This window comes from Lytechinus variegatus, chromosome 1, assembly GCF_018143015.1.
Source record: "Lytechinus variegatus isolate NC3 chromosome 1, Lvar_3.0, whole genome shotgun sequence".
Lineage (NCBI taxonomy): Eukaryota > Metazoa > Echinodermata > Echinoidea > Temnopleuroida > Toxopneustidae > Lytechinus > Lytechinus variegatus.
Window position 1 is genome coordinate 37670098 of NC_054740.1, and position 27582 is coordinate 37697679.

Sequence of the window (27582 nt, forward strand, 5' to 3'; positions counted from 1 at the left end):
TTATTCATTCTTCATAAGTTGAAAATCTCAGTTTGCTTTATAAGCAAAATAATTTTATAAAAATCATTGAGAGAGAAAAATATTAGTCCCTCAGCCCCCCCCCCCCCCCTCAACTTACATATTGGCACCGACAATTCTCACTTACCAATGGACAAATAATGAATGATGAACGTACCGGTAGATAGTTTATTTCTTTTTTATTTTATCATTAAGTTTTCATTCTTTTTATAATAATTATAAGCTTACAATATTGTTTTCCAATGCTCCTTTTTGCACAATACTCCCTATACCACAACAAACACAACACTGCAAGGATTATACCTTAAGAAAAAATATTAATGCAAATGTGTGTTTTTTTTCTGTTTATATAGGGCAGTATAACGGGCTAATACAGGCATCACAATACTATCATGCGCAGTGCAATATAGGCCTATAACATTACATACTAAAAGTTAAAGAAAAAACACCATACACTCTTAAAATAATTGGGGAAAAAATGCCCAACTTTCAACCAACCCTGGGCAACATACTGTCCACACAAATTGGGTAATAAAAACTAACAATTCGGTAATAAATTTGCTCGATTGGATAATAATTGCCCAGAATATATTTTTACCAACATACATTAACCAACACAATGGACAGTATGTTGCCCAACATTTTAAGTGTGTATATCGTATATATTGACTTTATAGAAACAGTCATATAATTTCTGTTATAATACAAATATTTTTCTAAATTATGTAAATCGCTGCTACTATCGAAATTCTGCAATAAATCATTGATAAATCTGAAGAATTACAATTTCATTCTAAGTGACATTTGATGGATATTCACGAATTTGTATTTTACTAGCATATGGCTCGTTTCACAGTTGCGTGGAATTCCCCAGTGATCTAAAAATAGCAAACAAATAATGGACCATGATATCTAGCATTATGAAGGGTCTTTGAACAACAAACGTCTGATTCATGCTACCAATCAGCACCACCCCCTCTCCCTCTCCCCCTCCCTCCCATCCTTCCCCCCTCCCTTCCCCTCCCTCCCCCATTTCACAAGGCGATGGTATCGGAACATTTAAAGAATATAATATAGTAGGAAGGATAATCAGTGGTTATACAGAAATGTTTCAAAGTACATGTAGCTTGTAATTTCGTGCTTCCCCCGTTTTCTATCTATCTATTTGTCTATCTTTTTTTTTTATACCTACTTTTTTTCAACATATCTATTATTTTTCTGTAAATAGTCTTTAACCACATTATGTATCCTTGTATAACCTTAGTACAACCTATTTTTTTCAGTATTATCAACCAGTTTAGCTACAGTAGAATCAAGTTTTGCTTTAAACATACAATGTATTGTTTCAATACTGAGGGACCGTATAACAAGCCTGGCTTCCAAAGGTCTCCTCGTCTTCCTTGTCTTTATATTCCTTTAATTATCGATGTTTGTTGCTTTTTATCGTTTTCGACATATGCGTTAGCATATAATTGTACATGTATCTTGTTATATGTTACTTTTTTCAAGGAGGATCAATAAAGTTCATTCATTCATTCAAGTTAATTCAATATCATCATACATATTTCTAGCATCAGATCTGCAGTATCCACAGAATAAACAAAGTATAATAAAGAAAAATAATCATGATAATGTAATAACACACAATTACATAATATGCATACATAAAAAAAAAAACATATTCATAAGAAAAATCCTATATACATAATATTATTGAATGAGACTTCAAAGCAATAATCGTGATAATGTCCATCATAATTTAAAATTGCAATATAAACACAGGTTGATTTTACAGATTTATCGAGTAAAGATAATGGGAAAAAATGTAAAGAATCACTGCAAATAGCTGCAATGTACAATTACGATGTGCTTTAGATATTTTATATTAGCACATGCAACTAACATAATACATCTATCACTTACTAATTCATGGTCAATATGAGATTGCTCTAGACTAGCATAAAATGAATGCAAATTAATACATTTAGATTCGATTCTAAACAAATATATACAAAAGATACATAGATTTTCAATAATGGGATGACAATATTCGTTCACAAAATGTCAGTTACCATGGTAACCATGATGTCTCGTCACGTAAAAGGAGGAAAGCAATCGAAGCAAGGAACCTCCAACTTTCCTGATCGAAGTTAAAGTAGCATTCTTTACAAAGCTTATTCTCATTTTATCAATTTGTGCAGAGGCGTAGGGACCCAAATATTTTGAGGGGGCTGAATATCGCGTATCGCGTAAAATTGATAGAAAGTTTCTAGCGAGCGAAGCGAGTGAGTAAAAAATTCGATATTTCTATTAAAGAAACAATAATTTTGTGATAGATTTTGATATAATAATCAGAAAATAATATCATATTTCACCTTTTCTCTCTTTCCTTTTCTTTTTTTTTGTTGGTCGTGAAAAATTCTGGGGGAGAGCGCCCCTATCATTTCTTCTTTTTCATCATCTTCTTCATCATCATCCTCTTCTTCTTCTTCTAGTTTCTCTGTCCTCTCCCCACACTCTGTATTCTTCTTCTTCCCCTTTTTTCTTCTTCCTCTTCTTCTTCATCATCATCGTCGTCGTCGTCGTCTTTCATTTTTCTTGCTTGTTTTCTTTTGTCTTTTTAATTCTTGCTTCTTTTCCTCTACTTATTTTTCTTATTCCAATACATTTCAATCTTCATGAAGACCATCAAATCTTTTTTTTTTACCTCATTACATGTATTATGTACCCCCGGCACCTTCAATTTTTCTCATGTGTCTCCCATCTTCGTCGTCGTCATCTCAGACGAAGCCAGCCCGATGCATGTAATCTTTACCGCCCCTAAGTCGACCCTGCAACTGCACGGTACTCAAATTCTGGAGTCCACATGATGTCACGGTGCTTGCGTCATTATTGAGGGGTCTCCCTTGGAAAGTCAATTGCTGCTGAGAAGGGGCGACCTTCAACTTCTCTTCAATCTTGCTCTTGAGGTTATTGACGGTGTCCGTCGGCCTGACCCTGACGATGTGCGTCTTGCCGTTGAAGTCCCCAACCATGATCTCGATAGTCGGGTCCGATCTGGGCGTGGGGGTCGTCGTGTATGTTGTGCCGGAGTGGTGGTTGTATGGGGTGCGGACTCGTGTATGACCTTGAGGAAGAAGAATGTTTAATGCAGGAATAGATAGAAATATAATTACTGAGAAGAAAGATATCGCATCATTTTATTACAATTTTATATTTCGTGTCATAGCACTGATGTTGTAGTTTTCATCTTGAAGAAATGTTTGTTGACAAATTTGGGGAGGACTTAATTCATTTTTTTTTCATTTGTTATGCGTAACTTTACGAACAATATTACATAAATTGTACCTGTCTAAATTCATACTGTTCGTATAAGTTTTATTTGCAAATTTCATTGTAATTATAAATCATTTTAAAGAAGATACAAACCAATAGTGCTATCTCGAGTCCTCAACTACTCATACCTGGCGAGTTTCCTGACCCATAATGCTAGTGCAGTTAACATAGATCCACTTGAATGATAACATGCTAATTAACTACTGAATCCATTTTTACCACAATAATGATTATGTTATCATGTAGCAAAACAATCACTTTTCCTCTCAAAACATTTCAGTTTATATACAAATACAATTATGGATCAATTAATTTTCTGTAGTATTAGTAGATATCTGAAAACGTATATATAATACACAGTCAATGACAGACCACTCACAGTTTACTCCTCTTTAAGTTTTCCCTTTATACACCGAGAATGATTAGAATCCAAAAGATCTATTTATCTCATTCTAATTAGAGTGCAACTTTTGATCCATGTGTTATGAAACCTCTATACATGTCCTCCCAGCATAAAATAAAGTATCTGATCTATGATAAAAGAGGAAAATTTAAGTAAAATGTGTTGAAAAGTAATTGGGAAGTTGTTGAAGTGTGACATCACACTCGCTGTTTGCATTGCAAATTGGAGAAAGTCCACATCCTTGATTACCTTATTCAAATACTCACCTTTCTTATTCTTTATTCAGATTTTCTCAAACTTTCATTAGTTTGTTTCTTTGAGTTGTCTGTTTTCTCACAAGTAAATGCTCTACCCCGAGGAGCACTATCTTAAGAAGGCAGCTTACCCGGTGTCGAATCGATATCTCGTGTCGACTTCGAGTAGTCTTGATTAAATCCTGAGGTCCGAGTTTGATCCGACCTCATCGATGTCGCCGTCGCATCGCTACGAATCGTGGTCGTACTATCGTCACTTCGAACGCTTGATATCGACGATCTCCGGCTTGATGAGACGCTATCCGGATAGCCTGCATCACTGCTCTGACCACCTGCAATTTTAAGGAAATCGTGTGCGTTGAAGTGCAAATCGTAATTAATTTTTACTGTCATAATTTGGAAAATGTGATTTTTGGCAGTTGAATAAACTGAATATTATAGTCAAACGATTTATTTTTGAGGGGTATTGTTCTTATCTATTATTATCATTATTATTCTTATTATTATTAATTCTCATCTTTCTCCCATTTACTTCCTCTTTTTACTGGTTGAAAATCCATGTGGTTGCTCCCCCCTCCCCCTTTTATATCGCCCAAGATTTAAGTATTCAAGAAATAATGCAAATAATAAAATGAGAACTTACTCCGCGATGAAAGGGATCGGTCACTCATGCCCGACATCGAACTCGCATTCGAGCTGAGTGAGCTACGCCGATCGGACATGGATCCGATTGCGGAGTCGTTGCTCCTAGTCGCCGATGAATTCGCACTCGCCGTGCTAGACAGAGAATCCCGACGACTACCAGATTCTGTAGATCCCATCCCACTGTCTCCATCATCCACCATCATTGCCTCTGCCTCTTTTTCTTGATTATGATCTATTGTGTCTTGATTTTTTTTTCCTTGAAATTCCTCTATGATAAAGAGAAACATTCAAAACAACATAATGAGAGGTCACTTAGCTATTTATTTATTATAATTATTATAATCGTTATTATTATTATTATTATTAATTCTCATCTTTCTCCCATTTACTTCCTCTTTTTACTGGTTGAAAATCCATATAGGAGTGGTTGCTCCCCCCCCCCCTCCCCCTTGATATCGCCCACGATTTAAGTACTCGAGAAATAAGGGGAATAAAATGAGAACTTACTCCGCGATGAAAGGGATCGGTCACTCATGCCCGACATCGATTTCGCATTCGATCTGAGTGAGCTACGCCGATAGGACATGGATCCGATTGCGGAGTCGTTGCTCAAAGTCGCCGATAAATTCGCACTCGCCATGCTAGACAGAGAATCCCGACGACTACCAGATTCTGTAGATCCCATCCCACTGTCTCCATCATTCACCATCATTGCCTCTGCCTCTTTTTCTTGATTATGATTCATTGTGTCTTGATTTTTTTTTCCTTGAAATGCCTCTATGATGAAGAGAAACATTTAAAACAAAATAATGAGAGATCGCTTAGCTATTTATTTATTATAATTATTATAATCGATATTATTATTATTAATTCTCATCTTTCTCCCATTTACTTCCTCTTTTTACTGGTTGAAAATCTTTATGGAGTGGTTGCCCCCCCCCCCTTGATATCGCCCGAGATTTAAGTATTCGAGAAATAAGGGGAATAAAATGAGAACTTACTCCGCGATGAAAGGGATCGGTCACTCATGCCCGACATCGAACTCGCATTCGAGCTGAGTGAGCTACGCCGATCGGACATGGATCCGATTGCGGAGTCGTTGCTCAAAGTCGCCGATAAATTCGCACTCGCCATGCTAGACAGAGAATCCCGACGACTACCAGATTCTGTAGATCCCATCCCACTGTCTCCATCATTCACCATCATTGCCTCTGCCTCTTTTTCTTGATTATGATCTATTGTGTCTTGATTTTTTTTTCCTTGAAATTCCTCTATGATAAAGAGAAACATTCAAAACAACATAATGAGAGGTCACTTAGCTATTTATTTATTATAATTATTATAATCGTTATTATTATTATTATTATTAATTCTCATCTTTCTCCCATTTACTTCCTCTTTTTACTGGTTGAAAATCCATATAGGAGTGGTTGCCCCCCCCCCTCCCCCTTGATATCGCCCACGATTTAAGTACTCGAGAAATAAGGGGAATAAAATGAGAACTTACTCCGCGATGAAAGGGATCGGTCACTCAGGCCCGACATCGATTTCGCATTCGATCTGAGTGAGCTACGCCGATCGGACATGGATCCGATTGCGGAGTCGTTGCTCCTAGTCGCCGATGAATTCGCACTCGCCATGCTAGACAGAGAATCCCGACGACTACCAGATTCTGTAGATCCCATCCCACTGTATTTATCATCCACCATCATTGCCTCTGTCTCTTTTTCTTGATTATGATCCATTGTGTCTTGATTTTTTTTCCCATGAAATGCCTCTATGATAAAGAGAGACATTTAAAACAAAATATATGAGAGGTCGCTTCGCTATTTATTTATTTATCATAATTATTATAATCATTATTATTATTAATTCTTATCTATCTCCCATTAACTCCCCCTTTTTACTGGTTGAAAATCCATAGGAGTGGTTGCCCCCCTCCCCCCCCCTCCCCCTTGATATCGCCCACGATTTAAGTACTCGAGAAATAAGGGGAATAAAATGAGAACTTACTCCGCGATGAAAGGGATCGGTCACTCATGCCCGACATCAAACTCGCATTCGAGCTGAGTGAGCTACGCTGATCGGACATGGATCCGATTGCGGAGTCGTTGCTCGAAGTCGCCGATGAATTCGCACTCGCCATGCTAGACAGAGAATCCCGACGACTACCAGATTCTGTAGATCCCATCCCACTGTCTTTATCATCCACCATCATTGCCTCTGTCTCTTTTTCTTGATTATGATCCATTGCGTCTTGATTTTTTTTCCTTGAAATGCCTCTATATGATAAAGAAACATTTAAAAAAAAAATTATAAGAGGTCGCTTCGTTACCTATGGTGACAAAATGTACTAGAAAAATGCGATATAACGCCACCGGATTATTAGTAGGCCCTATACACACTATTTAGTATAATTTCCTTTAAAAAGTATGCATAAATACAATGACTAACACGATCTCACACATTTACAAAGATTAGATTCAAGCTATTCTTGCTCTGTTATTGTGAACACAAGATCTAAATTTTGAAATGGGGTTGGGGTCATCATGTTGGTCGATGTCGTCAACTGGGCGCGGGACACAGTCTACCTGGCAACCGCCTCGCTCGACATTCCATCAGACAAAATAATCAAGCAAAACTGAATGCCATAGCTCCTCTGTTGCAATAATCAATCCCGCGATGAATTCGCATCTTTACATTGATTTCTAAATGATATACTGGTACTAGATATGGAATAACATGAAGGTTCACAATATACTTAGTTTTCGTTGTATAAGAATGTGTTAATATCGATGTTGACATGTGTCTCTCTAAGGATGCCTCTGTGCCGAAAGGAATATTACCGAGCTTTTATTACCAGGTCCAGGGGAAAGCTCACGGAGAATGATCTAGAAGGGTGATATTAACGTCACAAGTGGGGAATATCCAAGCAAGCAGAGAATGGGTATTCCCCGCTTCCATTACGTCACATGCGCCGAGTGCTTGCCTGCTCATTCGTATACAAATAATGCATGCACTCGAGTGCGTTAGTCAGTGGAAATGCAGAGCACGCGAGGTTTAATAGCACCCCATGTTTTTTTCATGTTATACACCATAGGCATCACCGCCAAAATCTACTTTATTTTGGAGCGAAAACCTTTTTCGTCAATTAATATTTTTCTGACCAAAGTCCCCTTCATTTCCTTCCCAATTGGCCCGTATTCCATAAACGAGACAAGCTTTTTGCTTAAGCTTGAGCAGCTTGTCTTAGCATTTTGCTTAATTGTCTAAGAAATCCTCCCTAACGATATTCTGTAAACTTTAATACATTCGTCTCTAAAGTCAGACGATATGGCTAAGCCAAAGTCTCATATTCTGTGACGTCATGAGAAAATTGCAACGTCAGGCAACTTTTGTCGCGAACGTATACAGTCTATGCATTGTATGTCTTAAAGCAAAAATCGCATCATAACAAATATCAAGATGGAGGCTGAGAAAAAAGGGAAGGCCAAATTCACTGAAGGAGAGAAAGTTACGCTAATTGCAGAAATAAGAGAGAAGGAAGAGATCTTGAGACACACGATTAATTCACGTATCACGTTCAGGATAAAGAAATAGGCATGGGCCTAAATTGCCTTGAAACTAAAACAATTAAGACTCACAACTGTCTTAAAGTTTAATATAGGGCAAAATTCTTAGCCATGTTATATTCATGGAATACAGACTCTGCAGTTTTAAGAAAAGTTAATTTAGCCATTCATCCTATGTCTGTCTTAGTCGCGCAAAAACTCTTAGCCAAATTCTAAGACAAAATTCTTAGCCAATTCTTTATGGAATACGCGTTTTGGCTAAGAATTTTGTCTGACCGAAAATAAGACAAAATGCTTAGATTTTTTTTACTTAAGCATGCTTATCTCGTTTATCAGCCCCCTAGAAGAATCCATAGAATTTGAAATGCATCTGCAATTATCTTTGCTTAATTTTCATAGGACTTTCTTTCATATTCTGTACATGATTCGTATAATACTGTTTAATCATTGTCACTATCTTAGCCTATCTGGCATATGTGTGTGTGTTGAGGGGGGTGGGGGGTCCGTTTAGAATTTTGTTGGTGTTGATTTTAATTGTTCAGTTCAGAATTAGACTGTAATATTTGTGGTGTTGTTATCAGCCAGTGCCGTGAAGCACTTCTGTGTGATAGGGTGACAAAAGGAAATGGAAATAAGAGGGACAAGAATTTGTGAAGGACGTGTCTACGAAGACTACCCGCCCCTGTTAGCCCCCTTCCCCCCCAAAAAAAACTACTTCCTTTATAAATGAACGTGCTATAGGGAATGGTACAATGCACGAGTTAAATGCAGTTTGCACGAACGTGTAGGGGAAGGTGGGGTAAGTTGTGACGCTTTTTGCATTTTGCATGTTAGAATTGATATGACGAATAATATTGTAGAAATAAGTACCTAGCCTTTAGATTTGACTCTTGGGAATTATTTTTCACCTATTTTTCTATCGCCACACTGGAAGTCATTGTGAACTTTGAAAAAAAAAAGATGTCAAATGGCTCAACTTGCCCCATCTATGCATGGGCTAAATTGTGCCACCTTCTGGGGTAAGTTGAGCCACAAAAACTATGTACAAAATGTATGCGGGAAGAGCCATCATGTCAACTTTTATTTTAAGTCTTTTCACTTGTTAGTTCGCTATAAATACTATAACATCCTCTAAAAGTAAAAGAATTGTCATGTGAATTTGCTCCTTTCTGCCTGCATATAAATGGCTTTTTAAGGGTTTGTTTTAATTATTATACATTACCATAAGAATTACTATGGCTCAACTTGCCCTATGTTGGCTGGCTCAAATTACCCCAGTCCGAACTTAATGCAATATTTTCACAACACATTTCCTATGCATCCATCATCTAAAAGACTATGACAAGAATGAGAATCCCTGGACTAACAATATTGTTCTTATTTCTTTGTTATATTCAAAGACGTGCGGGTAAAAAAGCACTTATCTATTTCACACACTTTTTTACTCTTTTTTGCTGAACTTTGTATTTTTCCCTCTAAAAAAACTACTTTTTTTTTAAAGTTGAAAACAATGTGATGGGGTTAAGGGTTATATAATGGGTCATCAATACATGACTCCACCTCAATGTCTGACTCATTCATTATTGACCTAGGGATGGTGGCTGAACTTACCCCGCCTTCTCCTATGAATTTAATTCTCTGAATGCTTTTCTGTAAGTTAACGAGAAATTTTATCAGTCTGCTTTAGTCGACCCCTGCAACACGTGAGGAAATCCAACCAAAAACATTTAAGGTAATATATATTTTCTATTGAGACATATTTAGATGTGTCTTTATGATATTTTCAAATTAGTGTGCTCATTCCCGGACAATTCTATGCATAAACATCCATCCTTCCTGCATCTGTCCCCACCCTCTCCACCCCCACCCCCCCCCCCATCTCTCTATCTCTCTCCCCCTCTCTCGACTTCCATCTTCCATCATACGATTAATAAAAATCAATGCCGTGCAACTGAACATGCTTATAGATGACGGTTTCTTTATACATGTACACAACTTCTTTTTAATCATAAATGATAAATGCTTTTAAAGGAATATTTTTTTGCAGGAGTTTCTGCATTTTTATTGTAAAGCCAAAATAAATTTTACAATACATAAAACATAATCGTAATATGACATGAAAATACATTGTAATGTGACAAATTTATAGTAGTGTCATAACAAAATTTAGACATGAATACAATTAAAGGATAAGACAAAGCAATGAAAAAAAAACAAATGCAGTGGCAAACTATATAAGCAAAAAAAATGCTTGAGCAATAGCAGCCAAAGGGGGAAATCGCTACATGGAAACCTAATATTTTATAGGTCCGGGTCTGGAAGAAAATATGATAAGCAAAGCACAGTGATTGAAGTTATTATTTACCAGACAACTTGTTTCTGCGGACATTGCTTCAAAAATCACAATGCCATATTGCTTTTCCTACACGTTAAGCTCGACGACTCTCACTTAAAAATCTGCTATCCTCACTGACAGGAGCGCCGGATATGATTCTAGATGGGGAGCGGGGGGGGGGTGGCTAATGTCAGTGGCTAATGTCACAGGAGCCTATTTGGGGGGGGGGGTTGAAGCTAGGGTGTCTGTCACGCCATATTTTTTTCCAGGGGTTTGGTGACGCGTATTCATATTAGTGCTCTAAAATGGGAATAAAAGTGTTAGCTTTCATGGCTTTTTTTTCAGGGGGGGGGGTCGGGACGTGGAGAGCAATTTCCCGCGCCCTATATCAACGCTGGGTACAGCTATGTAAGGATACCTCATAATTTGTCTAATATTTTGCACAAAGTAAGGGTGTACCCCACATGCATGCCTATTTCTAAAAGAGCACCGTAGAATGACCATGTCCCTATATAAGCACAAATTAAGTTTTCGTTTTGGAGGCAACTGCCCCAGTGTGCTAGCGAATGCTATATTATAGATGAATAATTATGAGTTCATTGGTCAATTAAATCTCTTTCGCATATGTCTATATAAATTTTCGTAAGATGCCTGTATAGATCTGGCAAAAACGTAAATCATTTTGACCACTTTATCAGATATGCATTTGGTAATTATGCTCGCATTGAGTATTATGTGGTATAGCCATTTTCTCTAAGATTTTAAGATATACTGTATGTACACGAATAAGGCCTTATATGCAGGCCGAAGGCTTGTATTACAAGTTGACGAAATCGAGGTTATGCCTCCCCTTCCCTCCTTCCCCCTCCCTTCTCACTCCCCCACTGCACAGGGCGATGGAATTGGAATATTTAAAGAATATAATATATTTGAAAGGAATATCAGTGTTTATACAGAAATGTTTCAAAGTACATGCATATAGCTAATATCATAACATATACATCAGATTCGCAGTATTTACAGAAAAAAACAAAGCATAATGAATAAAAATTACCATGATAATGTAATAACACACACAGCTTTATCGAGTAAAGATAATGGGAAAATGCAACGAATCACTGCAAATAGCTACTCCTTGAATATGTACATGACATGATATTCATTGAAGGACAAGTCCACCCCGACAAAAAGTTGATTTGAATAAAAAGAGAAAAATCCAACAAGCATAACACTGAAAATTTCATCAAAATCGGATGTATAATAAGAAAGTTATGAAATTTTAAAGTAATTCACAAAACAGTTATTTACACATGGCTGGTATGGCAAATGAGGAGACTATAATGTCATCGACTCACCATTTCTTTTGTATTTTATTATAAAAAAAAATGAACTATTCTAATTTTCTTTTCATTGTCAAGTGATACAACGATTAATTCCTCCCTGAACATGTGGAATTAGCATTGTTTAATATCATATGGTTCAGTCAAGTCGGCCCTTAATGTCAAATCTATAACCAATAAATTGTTTTGTAATTCAAACAATAAAAAACAAATGAGTGATGGACATCATCGACTGAGTCACCTTGTGCATATCACTGTTTTGTGGAAAATAAGCGAAACTTTAAAATGTCATATCTTTCTCATTTAACATCCGATTATGATAAATTTTTCAGGACTATATGCTAGTGTGATTTTTCTCTATTTATTCAAGTAGGCTTTTTCCTGGGGTGAACTTGACCTTTAATTATTTTTTATTAGTACAACCATAAACACATTTACATCTATCATTTTCTAATCCATGCATGGTCAATCGAAGATTGCTCTAGACTAGCAAAAATGAATACAAATTGATATATTTAGATTCGATTTAAAACAAATATATGCTAAAGTTAAGATACATAGATTGTCAATGATGGGATGGTAATAACTGTGCTCAAAATGGCAGTTAGCATGGCAACCATGACGTCAGGTCACGTGTTAGAAAGGAGCTAATCAATGAGAATCTCAGACAGACAATCAAAGCAAGGAACCTCCCACTTCCCTGATCAAAGTTAAAGTAGCATTCTTAATATAGCTTATAATTTTCACTTTTATGAATTTATGCAGTGGCGTAGTTAGCTAAATATTTTGAGGGAGCTATAAAAAGAAAATAATATCATATTTCACCATTCTCTCTTTCCTTTTCACTTTTTTTTTCTTGGTTGTGAAAAATTGAGCCCCTCCCCCTGTACGCCTGTAATATACGCCAGTGAATTTATTTACATGATCAAGGAAAGGCCTTCCTGTTCTCATCGTTATTTTTTCTTCTTCATCATCATCGTCGTCTCTCATTTTTCTTGTTTTTTTTTTTTAATTCTTGCTTCTTTTCCTCTACTTATTTTTCTTATTCCAATACATTTCAATCTTCATGAAGACCATCAAATCTTTTTTTTTTACCTCATTACATGTATTATGTACCCCCGGGGGGGGGGGCACTCGACCAAAAAAGTGGTGGGGGTGTGCCGCGGGCGAGACAAAAAACGGGGCCTTGGAGCGGGCTTGTTGTAAAAAGGGCTTCGGAACTACAAATGTTTTTGAGAAAGGGGGTCCTTGGAACGGATCGCCAGCGTGTGAGTGCGTATATGCATCCCTATGGAACGGGTAAGCGTGTATGATGCAGCTAGCACGGCCGCCGGGTGCCCTCGCGCAGAGGCGATGGTCGGACAGTGCTCTGCGGCCGCTTTTCACCAAAATTGCAGCTCATTGTAGCGGATCAATGCGACCGGAACGGCGTAACGAAAAATATGCGAAGCTTTTGAGCGGATATCTTTCTTCTTTTTTTTTCTCGATAAGAAGAAAATGCTATGCTTTGGGGCGGCTTTCTTTGTTCCTTTTCTCAATAAGACAAAAATGCTATGCCTTGGAACGGAAATTTGAGTTTGAAAATGGGGGTCCCCTCCGCGGCACATACCCACTATGCATTATATACTGACTGCCCCCCCCCCCCCCGGCACCTTCACCTTTTCTCATGTGTCTCCCATCTTCGTCGTCGTCATCTCAGACGAAACCAGCCCGATGCATGTAATCTTTACCGCCCATAAGTCGACCCTGCATCTGCACGGTACTCAAATTCTGGAGTCCACATGATGACACTTTTGCGTCATTCATGAGGGTTTTCCCTTGGAAAGTCAACTGCTGCTGAGAAGGGGAGACCTTCACCTTCTCTTCAATCTTGCTCTTGAGGTATTTGACCGTGTCCGTCGGCCTGACCCTGACGATGTGCGTCTTGCCGTTGAAGTCCCTAACCATGATCTCGATAGTCGGGTCCGATCTGGGCGTGGTGGTCGTCGTGTATGTAGTGCCGGGGCGGTAGCTGTATGGGGTACGGACTCGTGTATAACCTGGTGAAGATGAATATAACACAGGAATAGATGAAAATATAATTCAAATTTAAATTCAAATTCAGTTGTATTTCCAATACAATCTAAAGTATAATATACAAATCATTTTCATACATTTTATAACAAACATTTACAATAAAATCATTGTCAAACATTTTATAACTATATTCAATGACATAAATTAATGATAATTAACATATAAAGAAACTAATATAACATTTTTAGACAATTCATAATACATAATTCAAATAGAAAAAAAGGCATCTATGGAAATAAGAGATTCACTTAAAATCTTAAAGGTGTTGTGTCCCCCATGCTCAATTAAAGGAGAATGAAGCCATTGGAACAAGATAGCTTGTGTGAAAACAGAAAAATCAAAGAAACAGATCAACGAAAGTTTGAGAAAAATCGGACAAATAATGTGAAAGTTATGAGCATTTGAATATTGCGATCACTAATGCTATGGAGATAGCAAATTGGCAATGCGACAAAGATGTGTGATGTCACTTGTGAACAACTCTCCCCATTAATTTAGTATATATTTAACTTGAATTGCCTCTTTTATCACATCTATCCATAAATCATGTGGTCTTTCTACATGAGGGCATGTAATACATATTTTTCAAGAATACATCATGGATAAAGAGTTTGTATCATCATAAGAAAAAGCAAAAAGAGACATTTTGAGGGTATTTTATAGTCCACCAAAGGGAAAGTTGTTCATCAGTGACATCACACATCCTTGTCGCATTGCTAATGGGAGGATCTCCATAGCATTAGCGATTGCAATATTCAAATGCTCATAACTTTCTCACTATTTGTCCGATTTTTATCAAACTTTCTTTATTCTTATTCTTTGATTTTTCTGTTTCTACACAAGCCTATTTGTTCAAAAGGTTTGATTCCCCTTTAAGTTTGCAGTGGTGCCCATGGCAGGGAATTGAATTACGCATGTGCATGCAGTAGGTATTCTGACTCTAAAAAAAACAAATAAATAGAAAAAAAGAGTGCATTTCTTACATTTACGAAGTCCGTTCATAATATTATATTGATGTACATAGTCTTATATCTTCATATGTCATACAGTCGTAAGATTATTTTATGCAGAATTAATTTTGTGCACGACAACCAATACTTTTCAATAAATCTTTGCCGAGAAAGAATGAAATTGCTATCTCATTAAAAGCCAAGCATTAGGAAAGACTAAAGATCTTGTTTGTGCCGTAGCGGTTGACAAAACATAACCTATCCCAGCTGTGCCCGATAGACCCTACCGGCTTGGGCCCCCATCGTGGGCTCCGATTTGGTGCCTGGTTGTTGACGACTACAGTTGGTGCTGGCCTGGGTCTGGGCCCTTTTCTTTGCTTCTTCAACGTCCTCCATGTCGGGCCTCGACCTTGTGCCTGGTGATTGGTGAGAGTGGTTGCCGACCTGGGCCTGTGCCATTTTCTTTGCTTCGTCAACGTCCTCCACATCGGGCCTCGATCTCGTGTCCGATGAATGACAAGGTTGGGAATTTTTGTAGTGACTTGTCTTAGAAGAAGAACTCGCCTTTGGAACATCTGTTGAAAGAATGATAATGATGACGATGAACACGAAGCTGATAATATGCCGAATAATAACAATGATGCATGTAACAATACTTTTCTTTAAATTCAACATCTTGAAGATTGGTATAGATACAATCTCAGAAAACTCATGTACGGTATATAGCTTAGATAAAAATGAACTTTCAGATATCTTTTATTCCATGTTTACTAAAAATGTCAATATCCATCATTATCCCATTAGGTCCGCGGGGCTCTTTCATTCACCAAGAGCTAGCATCCTTGTGAATAAAATATCTATTTTACCGGTATCAAACTTTGAAACTCCATTCATTACGTAACAAACCAACAAGGTACAAGGTTAATGAAAATTCTTATCCTTAGATGTAAATTTATATACCTCAGATCTCCAACGATTCTGTCCAACCTCTTTGGTTCTTTTTCCTTTTACTTTCTTCCTTTTTCGCTTTCACCCTCTCCTCTCATATTTGCTTCTCTTCCTACAATGTCCTATCACCTAAATGTCCAGTTCTATTGCTTTTCTGATCTCCCTTTTTGTATTTGTTTGCCCGTAGGGTTTTTTTCCTGACTTGTCAGTTGTCATGTCCTGCTTTGTTTGTGTGCAGTGGCGGATCCAGAGGGGGCGCCCGGGCGCGCCCCCCCCCTATTTTCGCCGGATTTTTTTTTTTATGGTTATATTTACTGGATTGGTACAATGTAGTCAATTTCAAGGGCTAGATCTAGTCAAAACTATATTTTAACTTACGCTCATGGCCTTTGTGTTCGCACAAATGCACCTCTGTCATACTGTATTGCAATATGTAAATTCCGGAATTCCAGGGCGCGCAAGTCGATTGGTTGGAAAGTTGCACCACTTGTAATCGGGAGTTGCAGTGCAGTGACCAGTGTGAAGATGTTGGATTGGATATCATTTTTTCCCGAAATTTTGTGTTTTTTGTAACATGCGTTTGTCCGTCTTAATGGCAAATACATGTAAATTGTAAGTAACAGATCCAGATCGCGAGAGAAAGTGTCAACGATGCGAATGATAATGTCTATCCCCGAGATTATTCTTCACTCAAAGATGAAGCCCTATATCGGGCGCCACGTGCGCAGCATTATCATTCTGCCTTGGTCATGTACGTTTTCACTGAAATGTATAGGTCAGACATATTTGTATTTAATGTAAACTAACTTTTACACTTTCTGGTAGATTCAGAGGCATATTATCCAGGGCGCCCCAACTAAGTTTCGCCGAAGCAATCATTCCAACGAATTATCAAGGAGCAAAATTGTATATTCTCAATCACCAGTCGACCCACTCCGCGTTTGCTGACATTATCTTATGTTAAAATAAATATAAATACAATTTCATCCTGGCTAGTCATAAGTTAAGATGGCAACGCGATGAGAGACTTTGAACGTAAACAATAAAAATGATGAGAATCCCCTTAAGAAGCATTATATTACTTTGAGGTTGTGCAGAATGACTGGATTATTGAAGATGATTTGAAAATAATACGAGGGAAAAGGTTGATTACCAGAAGATGATGTCGTTTTTTTCTGTAGTTTGTAACAATTTACTGTGCATTTTGGGGAAAAAAACCCAAATTTTATGCATGTTGCCATACGACTAAACAATTCTCGTTTGAAACACACAATGTAAATACACAAATGACAATAAACAGAATGGATTGTTCGGAACTTATCGATTACAAGTCTCAGTTTCGTATCATTTAAATTTGACGTTTCAATCACACGATGCAAGCAAGTGAAGAGCCTTTGCCAAATGTATGTTTTGAATGACCGCTTATACGGTGTGTGACTGGAAACCAGCTCCTAAATGAGTCAGTATGTGTCTTTTATTCATGAAGTTACAGTGATTTAAGTGTGCATTTTTCTTCTAAAGGTGCTCTCAAAATACGACTTTTGGACATGATTTTTTGAAAAAGTCCTTGCCGTGGGAGGGGGGTATCCCCCCTCCCACACCCTCGCCGCTGGCGCCCCCCCCCCAATTTCAAAATCCTGGATCCGCTCCTGGTGTGTGTGTGTTTTTCGTCCTGTCTTGTCCAAGTGATTGTCTGTTCGCACTTTCCCAACTGATGCAATGTGAACAGCAATTAATTTTAAAGCATTGTGCTTGTCTTAATTTCACCAAAGTCGGATGTAAAATAAGAAAGTTATGACATTTCAAAGTTTCGCTTATTTTTAACAAAACAGTTACATGAACGAGCCAGTTACATCCAAATGAGAGAGTCGATGATGTCACTCAATCACTATTTCTTTTGTTTTTATATTGTTTGAATTATACAATATTTCAATTTATACGAATTTGACGATTAGGACCTCTTTGCCTGAAGCACAAAATTCTAAAATAATGGAATTCCACGTGTTCAGGGAGGAATGAACCTTCATTTCACATGACAATGACGAAAAAATAAAAATATTTCATATAGTAAAATACAAAAGAAATAGTGAGTGATGTCATTAGTTGCTCAATTGAGACCGAGATGTGCATATAACTATTTTGTGAAATTAAGCGAAACTTTAAAATGCCACAACTTTCTTATTTTACATCCGATTTTGATGAAATTTTCAGTGTTTTGCTTGTTGAATTTTTCTCTTTTTATTCAAATCAAGTTTTTGTTGGGGTGGACCTGTCCTTTGATTTTTCGAACGTGCTCGCTCAACCACGAAAGTTGTAAAATTCAGAGATAGTGTGTGTGGTGATAAAAATGATGGATGATCAAAAGGGCAGCAATCAAGTTTCAATTTAAAAGGAATTTGCCCTATTTTCGTTTTGGCCCTCAGAGTGAGTATGGTCCCTTCGAAAATGACATTTTCCCACTGCGATGCGTGCTCACTAATGCATAAATGATAATAGGTTGATAAACATTACTGTCAAATGATATTGCTAACAAGTGGAATGCCTCTGGCCGTCTCACCTGCATCACGCGGTTCAATATAGCAGCAGTGCTGACTTTGAATACTACTCTAACTCGCACAAGATGTTCAGTGATACATGGTTACTCTTATGTCCACTTTTTATGAACTAGACCAATAAACTTACAGAGATATGATGGTTATTCACCAAAAAACCCCAACATGGCCAAAGTTCATTGACCTTACATGACCTTTGACCATGATCATGTGACCTGAAACTTGCACAGGATATTCAGTGATACTTGATTACTCTTATGTACAAGTTTCATGAATCAGATCCATAAACTTTCAAAGTTATGATGGTAATTCAACAGATACACCCAATTCGGCCAAAGTTCATTGACCTTTGACCTTGGTCATGTGACCTGAAACGTGCACAGGATGTTCAGTGATACTTGATTACTCTAATGTCCAAGTTTAATGAACTAGCCCAATAAACTTCCAAAGTTATGATGGTAATTCAACAGATACCCCCGATTCGGCCAAAGTTCATTGACCCTAATGACCTTTGACCTTAATCATGAGACCTGAAACTTGCACAAAATTTTCAGTGATGCTTGATTACTATTATGTCCAAGTTTCATGAATCAGATCCATAAACTTTCAAAGTTATGATGGGAATTCAACAGATATCCCCAATTCGGCCAAAGTTCATTGACCCTAAATGACCTTTGACCTTGGTCATGTGACGTGAAACTCATGCAGGATGTTCAGTGATACTTGATTAACCTTATGTCCAAGTTTCATGAACTAGGTCCATATATTTTCTAAGTTATGATGACATTTCAAAAACTTAACCACAGGTTAAGATTTCGATGTTGATTCCTCCAACATGGTCTAAGTTCATTGACCCTAAATGACCTTTGACCTTGGTCATGTGACATGAAACTCTAATAGGATGTTCAGTAATACTTGATTAACCTTATGGCCAAGTTTCATGAACTAGGTCCATATACTTTCTAAGTTATGATGTCATTTCAAAAACTTAACCTCAGGTTAAGATTTGATGTTGACGCCGCCGCCGCCGCCGCCGTCGCCGCCGGAAAAGCGGCGCCTATAGTCTCACTTTGCTTCGCAGGTGAGACAAAAACGTTTTTGAAAAATGATGAATACTGTTGCAGATAATCTTTCCAAAAATAAATGTCATCTTATCCGATAATTTCTACCGATAAAACGCGTAAAAATGCAATTCTCTCAAATTTTGAGTCGTGCTTACTCAACCGCAAAAATTTGCGAAAAGGTGGTTTCGTTCTTTAGAAAGTACCTTTTACAAGCCTTATGAACATTGTTCATGATAAAAATGTGGAATTCCTTCCGAAAAATGAAACCAAATTCACAATATTAGCCTTGTGACTTTTAAAAAGGGGCAACTCTGCCTTCTGGCAGTGCGATAAAGCCTGACATGAAATATGTCGGTATAATATTCACTGAGAAGATAGCTTGCAAATTTAGATACACGCCCATTCAAAAGATTCTTGAAACTCTTCCTGGTTCAAAAATTGTGGATTTTTTGTTTCAGGGGCACTTAATCTTTTTTTGTGTGTACATTTTGTACTCTTTAGTTTTATCCATTGTGTAATAAATGTAGAAATGTGCCCATGGTAAGTGACCTTGTACTAAAAAATATTAAATTAGAGAGTCAAAAGGGGCCTTTATAAGCTTTCGATCCTAGCAGAATCTTCGTCGGAGGCAAAATGACAAACATAGAGTGGAACAACCATCACAGACACGCAACAGCAACACGAGAAACAAGGAGACAAGAAGGGCATTAGAGAGTTGTGATGGTTAGAGAAGGGGATGAAAGCAAAGGAGTAGACAGACACAAAGTAAGGCCAGGGAAAGACCTTAAGCTATGAAGGATTAAGATATTTTTGGACTGGCAAACATCAAACAGGATCTGGAACAAAACAGTGACAGGGGGTATGAGGAAGAGATGAATAACAATATATTAAAATAGATAAAAATGTACCAAAATATAAAAATAGGAAGATAGGGAACCAATACAGACAATTTTTCAAAGGATTTACTCAGAATGACTATGTTAAAGTTATTGGGGCATATACCGGCTGTTTTCGACTGACTGTACGGCCGCCGTGAAGTATAACGAATCGAGCAAGAACAATAAAACTGTTTACATTCGATAGCTCTGGAGCCGGCTTCAAAGCATGTGTATCAAGGTACAAGGTTATCATTTTCATGTAGACAAACATTATTCTCGACCTCGTCGACCCTCACCCTCTAAGGCCCTGGGAGACCCATACGATGAATATAATTTAAAACAGAAATGCAAAATATCGAGCATTTCTTGATAACGTTAACAAGCATGATAAGTGAAACAACATAAATATTTACTCATATTGTTTTAGACTTATGCTTTATCAACACTGATCTGCATTTAGGCCTATCTTTGATGAATCAACAGACAATTTAAAGGTCTATCATCATAGGCGGATCCAGGGGGGGCCCAGGGGCCCGCCCCCCCCCCCTATTGGCGGAGCACTCTAAAAAATGGAATGTTAAATCAACATTTTGAAAGGTTGGAGGAGTGACAACATTTTCTAAATGTTGCATTTACCACTTTAAATGGTTCTACCCAGTACCCAACACTTAAAATGTTGGATTTAGCTTTATACAAAGTTGGATGTAACATTTGGAAAAGGTTGTCACTCCTCCAACCTTTTAAATGTTGATTTAACATTCCATTTTTTAGAGTGAGCAAAAAAAAGAAAAAAGGGGAAAAGAAAGGAAAAAAGAGAAAAGGAAAAGAGAGGAGAAAAGAAGGAAGGCAAGCATAAGAGGAGGAAGATGAGTGAATAAAATAAGATAAGGGGAAGACTTGGAAATTATTATTTTTTTAATCTTTCATGTCGGGATATAAAATTTTCGCTCGCGCTTTGCGCTCGCATTGCCTTTTAGGTGATATCTTGCTCAATATGGACCTTAAAATATCAAATTCTGAAGTCAATATACAAAACATATTTCAGCTGGGAAATTGAACTTTCATTATTTTGTTTTATTTACAAATTGATTTTTTAAAAGTGTAAAAATTTCTGTTTTATGGTCTGAATATTACCAATTTCTGCTTGCGCTGCGCGCTCACAAAATTTGATTTGTCAGTTACCTATTATTTTCCTGTATTCCATGAAGTTCTCAAAATATCCCTATTTAGGTCAGATTGTCAAAACGTATCAGCTAGCGCTGCACGCTTGCATTTTGATTAGTGAGTTATGTATATCTCAATATTAATTCTAAAACAAACTACTTAAAATCACCATTTGATGACAATTAATCATAAATTTCTGCTCGCGATTTGCGCTCGCATTGATAGATTTTAAACTCATGCATCTTATGCATAATTACAAAAGTGCTTTAAATGTCCAGTTTTCAGGCCATAATATTAATAGATTTTGCGCTCTCATGCTTAGGAAGAGAAATAGGAAGATAGTCATCATTTTCTTATGATGACATAATGTCCTTATAGAATATCCCGGTCCTATGTCAAAACTCAAAGTAACAATAATTGAAAATATCAGCTCTGTTTTAACTGTTATCCTTTTTCACCTCACAATTTTTCCACAAAGTGCTTGCAATACAGAGCTTAAAGTGACCCCTTTTCAGATCTGAATATCATATATTTTTAGCTCGCGCTTTGCGCTCGCTTTATTGATTTTCATGGTAAAAAAGGTATTTAGAGTACCCAAATTCTAGGTCGATATCTCAAACACACGTTTATTCAGATACGCAGCTTGTTCTCCATTTAAATAATTATCCAGTTTCAGATAACAATATAAAAAAATTGTCTGCTCGCGCTTTGTGCTCGCATTATTAATGTGTGAAAATTTCCAATAGCTTAACCTTTTCATGATTTACAAAACATGAATAGAGTGTCCAGAATTTTTCCGCTCGCGCTTCGCGCTCGCATCAATAATGTTCAGTTTTTGTCTTATCCTTTCCACGATTACAAAAAGTGCTTAAAATTTCCATTATTCAGGTAGAAATGTCAAAAATTTTCAGCTCGCGCTTCGCGCTCGCAATATTTGAATGTTGAAATAAAATGTAACGTCTTCATGGCTAAGTTCAAGCAGTCCATAACAAATACTTTTCGATCAGCTCAAAACGTATATAAAAAATTTCCGCTCGCGCTCTGCGCTAGAATTATTAATGTAAGGAAGATCCCCACTTCCTCATCCTTTTCATGATTTACAAAACTTGAATAGAGTGTCTCGTTCAGTAGGTCTAAATCACGAAATTTTTTGCTCACGCTTCGCGCTCGCACAAATCGTTTAGTTATATACCTATTATGTTAAGTTACAAAAGTGCTTAGAATTTCCATTCCTTAGGTAAACATGTCAAAAAATTTCAGCTCGCGCTTCGCGCTCGCATTATTTGATTTTTTAAAATATGTAACATCTTCATGCCTAACTGCAAGCAAGTCCTTAACAGTACCTTTTCCATCAGTTCATTTCTGCTCGCGCTTCACGTTCGTAATAATTATTCACTTGCATACTTATCTTTTTTTCAGGATTGCCCAGAATGTTCAAAACTTTTAGAAAAAAGTACATAAGATTCCCCCAAGAAATAGCTCGCGCTTCGCGCTCGCATTATATATATAATGATTATGGTATTATATATTTATGTTTATTCATAAGAATAAAGCAAAGAAGTGACTAATAGGACTACCCCTTTAAAGAAACCAAAAATCCCGGCAGATATCATATTCGAGTGGCCGATCGGGGAAAATATGGCTAAAAAAAAATTCCGGCCCCCCCCCCCTATTGGCGAAGGCTGGATCCGCCCCTGTATCATTGTTACCGTGGTTGCACTGTTACCAGGCTCGGCGATCCTGGGAGAGCCGGAGGGCACAATGCCCCCCCGGCGCGGATCCAGGAGGGGGCCGAGCCGGCCCCGGCCCCCACTATTTTTTGACAACCTGCAGAAAAAATGTATTCTTTATCTTAATAGTAACTAAGAAAAACAAAAAGAAAAGTAAGAAAGAAGTATTATACCCATGATGTGCAATTTACAGCCTCGTTAACGGCCGGCCCGACCCCGAAAGGAAACAAGAAAAAGATGAGGGAAAGAATTGAAAAATAGACTTTAAATAAAAATTTTCGCTCGTGCTTCGCGCTCGCATTGCCTGTGTAATGAATCCCATTTAAGAGGATTAAATGACACTTCATATATCCAGTTCTGAAATCAATTTGCACACAATATTTTAGCTCACACATCAAGCTTTCATTATTTTGTTTGATTTACACAAATTGTTATATCAAAATTTTCAGCTCGCGCTGCGCGCTCGCATTGTTTGATTTGTGAGGTACCTATCCTGTTTGGAAATTCTTGCCAAAATTTGTCAAAATGCTTTTTTATTATGTCAGTATAAAAAAATTAAGCTCGTGCTTCGCGCTCGCATTTAATTGTTTGAGACACACAGCTTGTTGTTTATTTAAATAAAAACGCGCTTAGACTGTCCAGTTTTCAGGTTGGAATATCAAAAATATTGAGCTCGCGCTTCGCACTATCATTATTTAATTGGTGATACTTGTATCCTCTTCATTAATCACAAAAAAGTCCTAATTGAGTCCCTTTTCACGTTACTATAATAAAATTTCGGCTCGCGCTTCGCGCTCGCATTGTTTAGTTGGATACTATCTTTGTTCATGATTATAAAAATTGCTCAGAATCTTCAGTTCTAAGGACATAAAATATCAAAGGATTTTAGCTCGCCGTTCGAATTATATATTAAGACCACATGAAATACCTTATCTTGTTTATAACAATAAAAACTTACATATACTTAAGACTTCAGTTTTTAGTTAGGATTACCCCCTGAACCCCCCCCCCCCAAAAAAAAAAAAAAAAAAAATCAGATGATATGATATTCTGGTTTTTCTTTTTTATTAATATTGTCTTTTTACTATGTTTTGGCGATCCAGCCTTACAGGTTTCTGATAACCTTCATGGAACGCCACGCAATGTATTATATTATCTAATCACATTATTTGATGTTTCTTTGTATTTTTATCCTATTTTGCGAAATAAAGATTGAATTGAATTGAATAGTGGCCAATCGAGAAAAGTGTTGATGAAAACATTTTTCGGCCCCCCTCTATTGGCGAAAGCTGGATCCGCCCCTGCCCCCCCCCCAATTTTTGAAGCACTGAATAAGTGCTCTTTTTATCCAGGAAAAATGGCCCTCATCTACTATGTCCCTTTCACCTGAGGAAGATCCGTTTGAGGTGTCACCAAGTGCCCTTTCTCGTATTAGAGCCAATTTTTTACCCCGAAATGCCCGTTTCTCCAACATGTTCTGTGCTCCATTCTCCTGAGAAGGACCAGTTTTATGTGTTATCGATCGAGTGCCCATTTGAAAAAAACAAAACTCTCAATTGTATAAACTTATGAGGGGAAAACTTGAAAGAATAATCTCAAGTGTCTGGGGTAGATAAGCTGAGGCATACAGATTGGGGTCTCTTCCCTCAAAAAAAGAATCATAACCAAGATGAAAATAAAAGGAAAGAGAGAAGGGTAAAGTATGATATTATTTTCTGAATATTTTGTCAAAAAAATCACAAAATTGGATAAAAAATTTCAAAATTTTTTCACGCTCGCTTCGTTCGATTGCATCTTATACATACACGTTACGACATATCTAGCCCCTTCATTTTTTTTGCTCATTACACGACTGTAGATCATTTTCTTTGTTATCAAATTTAAGAGTGCCCTTTTTCCATGTGCCTCCCCCCCCCCCACCCGGCCGCCCCTGACTGTTACGCATTATTATAATTACATAATGTAATCCATGCGCGGCATTACAAATATAGTCTAAATGGAGGATATTATACTTGGTTTTCTAACTCAGAATTCAGTTGGGTTTTTTCTTTTCTTCGTGTAAAGCAATTAATGTATGCTACATTTGCTTACCTCCTGTATCATTTGACCTGATCTCGGCCACAATGTTGTTGATGCGGTAAGCGACGGGGAGGGCGTCGATTCCTCCATCCGGTAGTCTGTGGTCCTTCTGACATTTACCGCACGCAATACCATTTGATCTTCGAGAACGCACCTCCAGGCACTGCTTCAGGCATTCCCGGCAATAGGAGTGTCCGCAGGGTAGATACCGGGCGTCCCTCATCAGATCCAAACAGATTGGGCATGAGAAGATTTTCTCTACTTCAAAACGATGTTTCCCCAAGGACAGTTGGTCATCCCCTCCGCTGCTTGTAGTACTGCCTCCCCTGCTGCTGGCTGTGGCGCCACCAACTCCACCAAATGTCTCGTTGATATCCTCCACGAGGATATTGGTGGCGAAACAGCGCGGGAGACCTTCAGCACCAGAGTAGTCCAACTGGAATTTCTTCTTGCATTCTGAACAATCGATGCTTCCTCGAGGGTAGGTCGCATCAGCAGACCTTTTGAGACAATCACTGCAGTAGGTGTGTCCACAAGGAAGACTTCTGGCATCCTTGATACGATCCCGACATATGCTGCACTTGAGCTTTTCCTTAAAAGGGATTTCATATCCCTTAGACATATCTGTAGCCATTAAATGCAAGACGAATAAGAGAAAAACGAACTGATTCCGAATGTATTTGCTAATTGAAAAGGTATGATATTATCGCACAAGATGCAGGTGCTATAGCACTGTTGCGAAGAGTAATTGAAAAAAATAATCGTTCTCAACGCTACGCTTCTCTTTTTTTTTTTAGTAAAGATTCCATTCAACCACAATGCTCCATTTATAGTCCTCTCCACCTCTGAACCCGCGAATATTGCGACATCATCTTAAGTCTGGGGAATTCCAGGCGCGGATCCAGGAGGGGGCCGAGCCGGCCCCCTCCCCCCTATTTTTTGACAACATGCATAAAAAGTGTACTCTTTTTCTTGATAGAAACTACGAAAAACAGAAAGAGGTATTATACCCATGATGTGTAATTTACAGCCTCGTAACGGAAAAAAGAAAAAGGTGAGGGGAAGAATTGGAAATAGACTATATAAAAATTTTCGCTCGCGCTTCGCGCTCGCATAGCTTGTGTAATGAATCCCATTCAAGAGGATTAAGTGACACTTCATAACATCCATTTTTAAAATCAATTTGCACACAATATTTTAGCTCGCACATCAAACTTTCATTATTTTGTTTGATTTATTGTTATATCGCACTCGCATTGTTTAGTTGGATACTTATCTTTGTTAATGATTATAAAAACTGCTCATTTTGTTATATCAAAATTTTCAGCTCGCGCTGCGCGCTCGTATTGTTTGATTTGTGAGATACCTATCCTCTTTGGAAATTCTTTCCAAAATTTGTCAAAATGCTCCTTTATCATGTCAGTATATAAAAAGAATTAAGCTCGTGCTTCGCGCTCGCATCTTGTTTATAACAATAAAAACTAACATATATTTAAAACTTCAGTCTTTAGTTAGGACTACCCCCTGAAAAACCAACAAAAAAAATCAGATTATAGCGGCCAATCGAGAAAAATGCTGATGAAAATATTTTTCGCCCCCCCCCCCCCCCTATTGGCGAAAGCTGGATCCGCCCCTGAATTCTGGAGAAAAGTTCGTCTGAAGCAGACGACCTTTGCTCCGGGATTTCCCCAGACGTGCTAATGATAATGCAATGTTTGCGGACACTGCATCTTTGACCGTGAGGTGCCTTGACCATTGTGACGCACTTCATGGTAGCGATGAGGATATATCTACGATGGTAGTGCTAGCTTAATGCTTATTTAATGGTTCGTTTCATAGCATCAAAATGAATGAAAATGCTATAGGCATTATCAGTAAATATATATGTATGCGTAAAAAAATAATTTCGCTGAAGTCAGGGCTGAAGTGTTTGCTTGTAGTCTGCTTCACCTGTCCCCGAAGGGGAGGGGGGGGGGGGTAGTCCACACATGACCTGCTACGCACCTGCGTACAGAAAATGGGTCGAAAAAGATTTGGTATAATAGCCATGTAAGTTGCGCGTACGTTTCTAGCGAAAATTAGACGGCCGAGTAAGTGTAAATTTCGGGTTCAAGCAAGTGACCCACCCCCTGCACACTACACATATCCATCATGGCAGTACATGTATGATCATAATGATTGTTAATCGAAGTTATAGATAGGGAAATACCTGAGTAGTGTCGATATGGAATTAAATAG

General features: G+C 37.7%; 2 protein-coding genes across 5 annotated transcripts; both read right to left on the reverse strand.

Moving 5' to 3' along the window:
• Positions 1 to 2681: 2681 nt before the first annotated feature.
• LOC121413272 (uncharacterized protein YBL113C-like) lies at positions 2682 to 7578 on the reverse strand. Of its 4 annotated transcripts, XM_041606035.1 has the most exons (8): positions 7418 to 7576; positions 6670 to 6938; positions 6164 to 6433; positions 5658 to 5927; positions 5164 to 5433; positions 4655 to 4924; positions 4143 to 4343; positions 2682 to 3145 (listed from the first exon to the last, which is right to left on the reverse strand). In XM_041606035.1, exons 1-8 carry the CDS (start codon positions 7459 to 7461, stop codon positions 2799 to 2801), a joined length of 1941 nt encoding a protein of 646 aa, XP_041461969.1. In that variant the 5' UTR covers positions 7462 to 7576; the 3' UTR covers positions 2682 to 2798. The 4 variants fall into 4 exon arrangements, with proteins under 4 accessions (XP_041461969.1, XP_041461995.1, XP_041461979.1 ...); XM_041606061.1 differs by lacking the exon at positions 4655 to 4924 and having other exon boundaries at positions 7418 to 7578; XM_041606045.1 differs by lacking the exon at positions 5164 to 5433 and having other exon boundaries at positions 7418 to 7574.
• On the reverse strand, positions 2682 to 26164 carry LOC121413296. Its single transcript, XM_041606073.1, has 4 exons — positions 25356 to 26164; positions 15217 to 15506; positions 13572 to 13942; positions 2682 to 2771 (listed from the first exon to the last, which is right to left on the reverse strand). The coding sequence occupies exons 1-3, from the start codon at positions 25976 to 25978 to the stop codon at positions 13599 to 13601; spliced, it is 1257 nt and encodes a 418-aa protein (XP_041462007.1). The 5' UTR covers positions 25979 to 26164; the 3' UTR covers positions 2682 to 2771; positions 13572 to 13598.
• Between the last annotated feature and the right edge of the window lie 1418 nt (positions 26165 to 27582).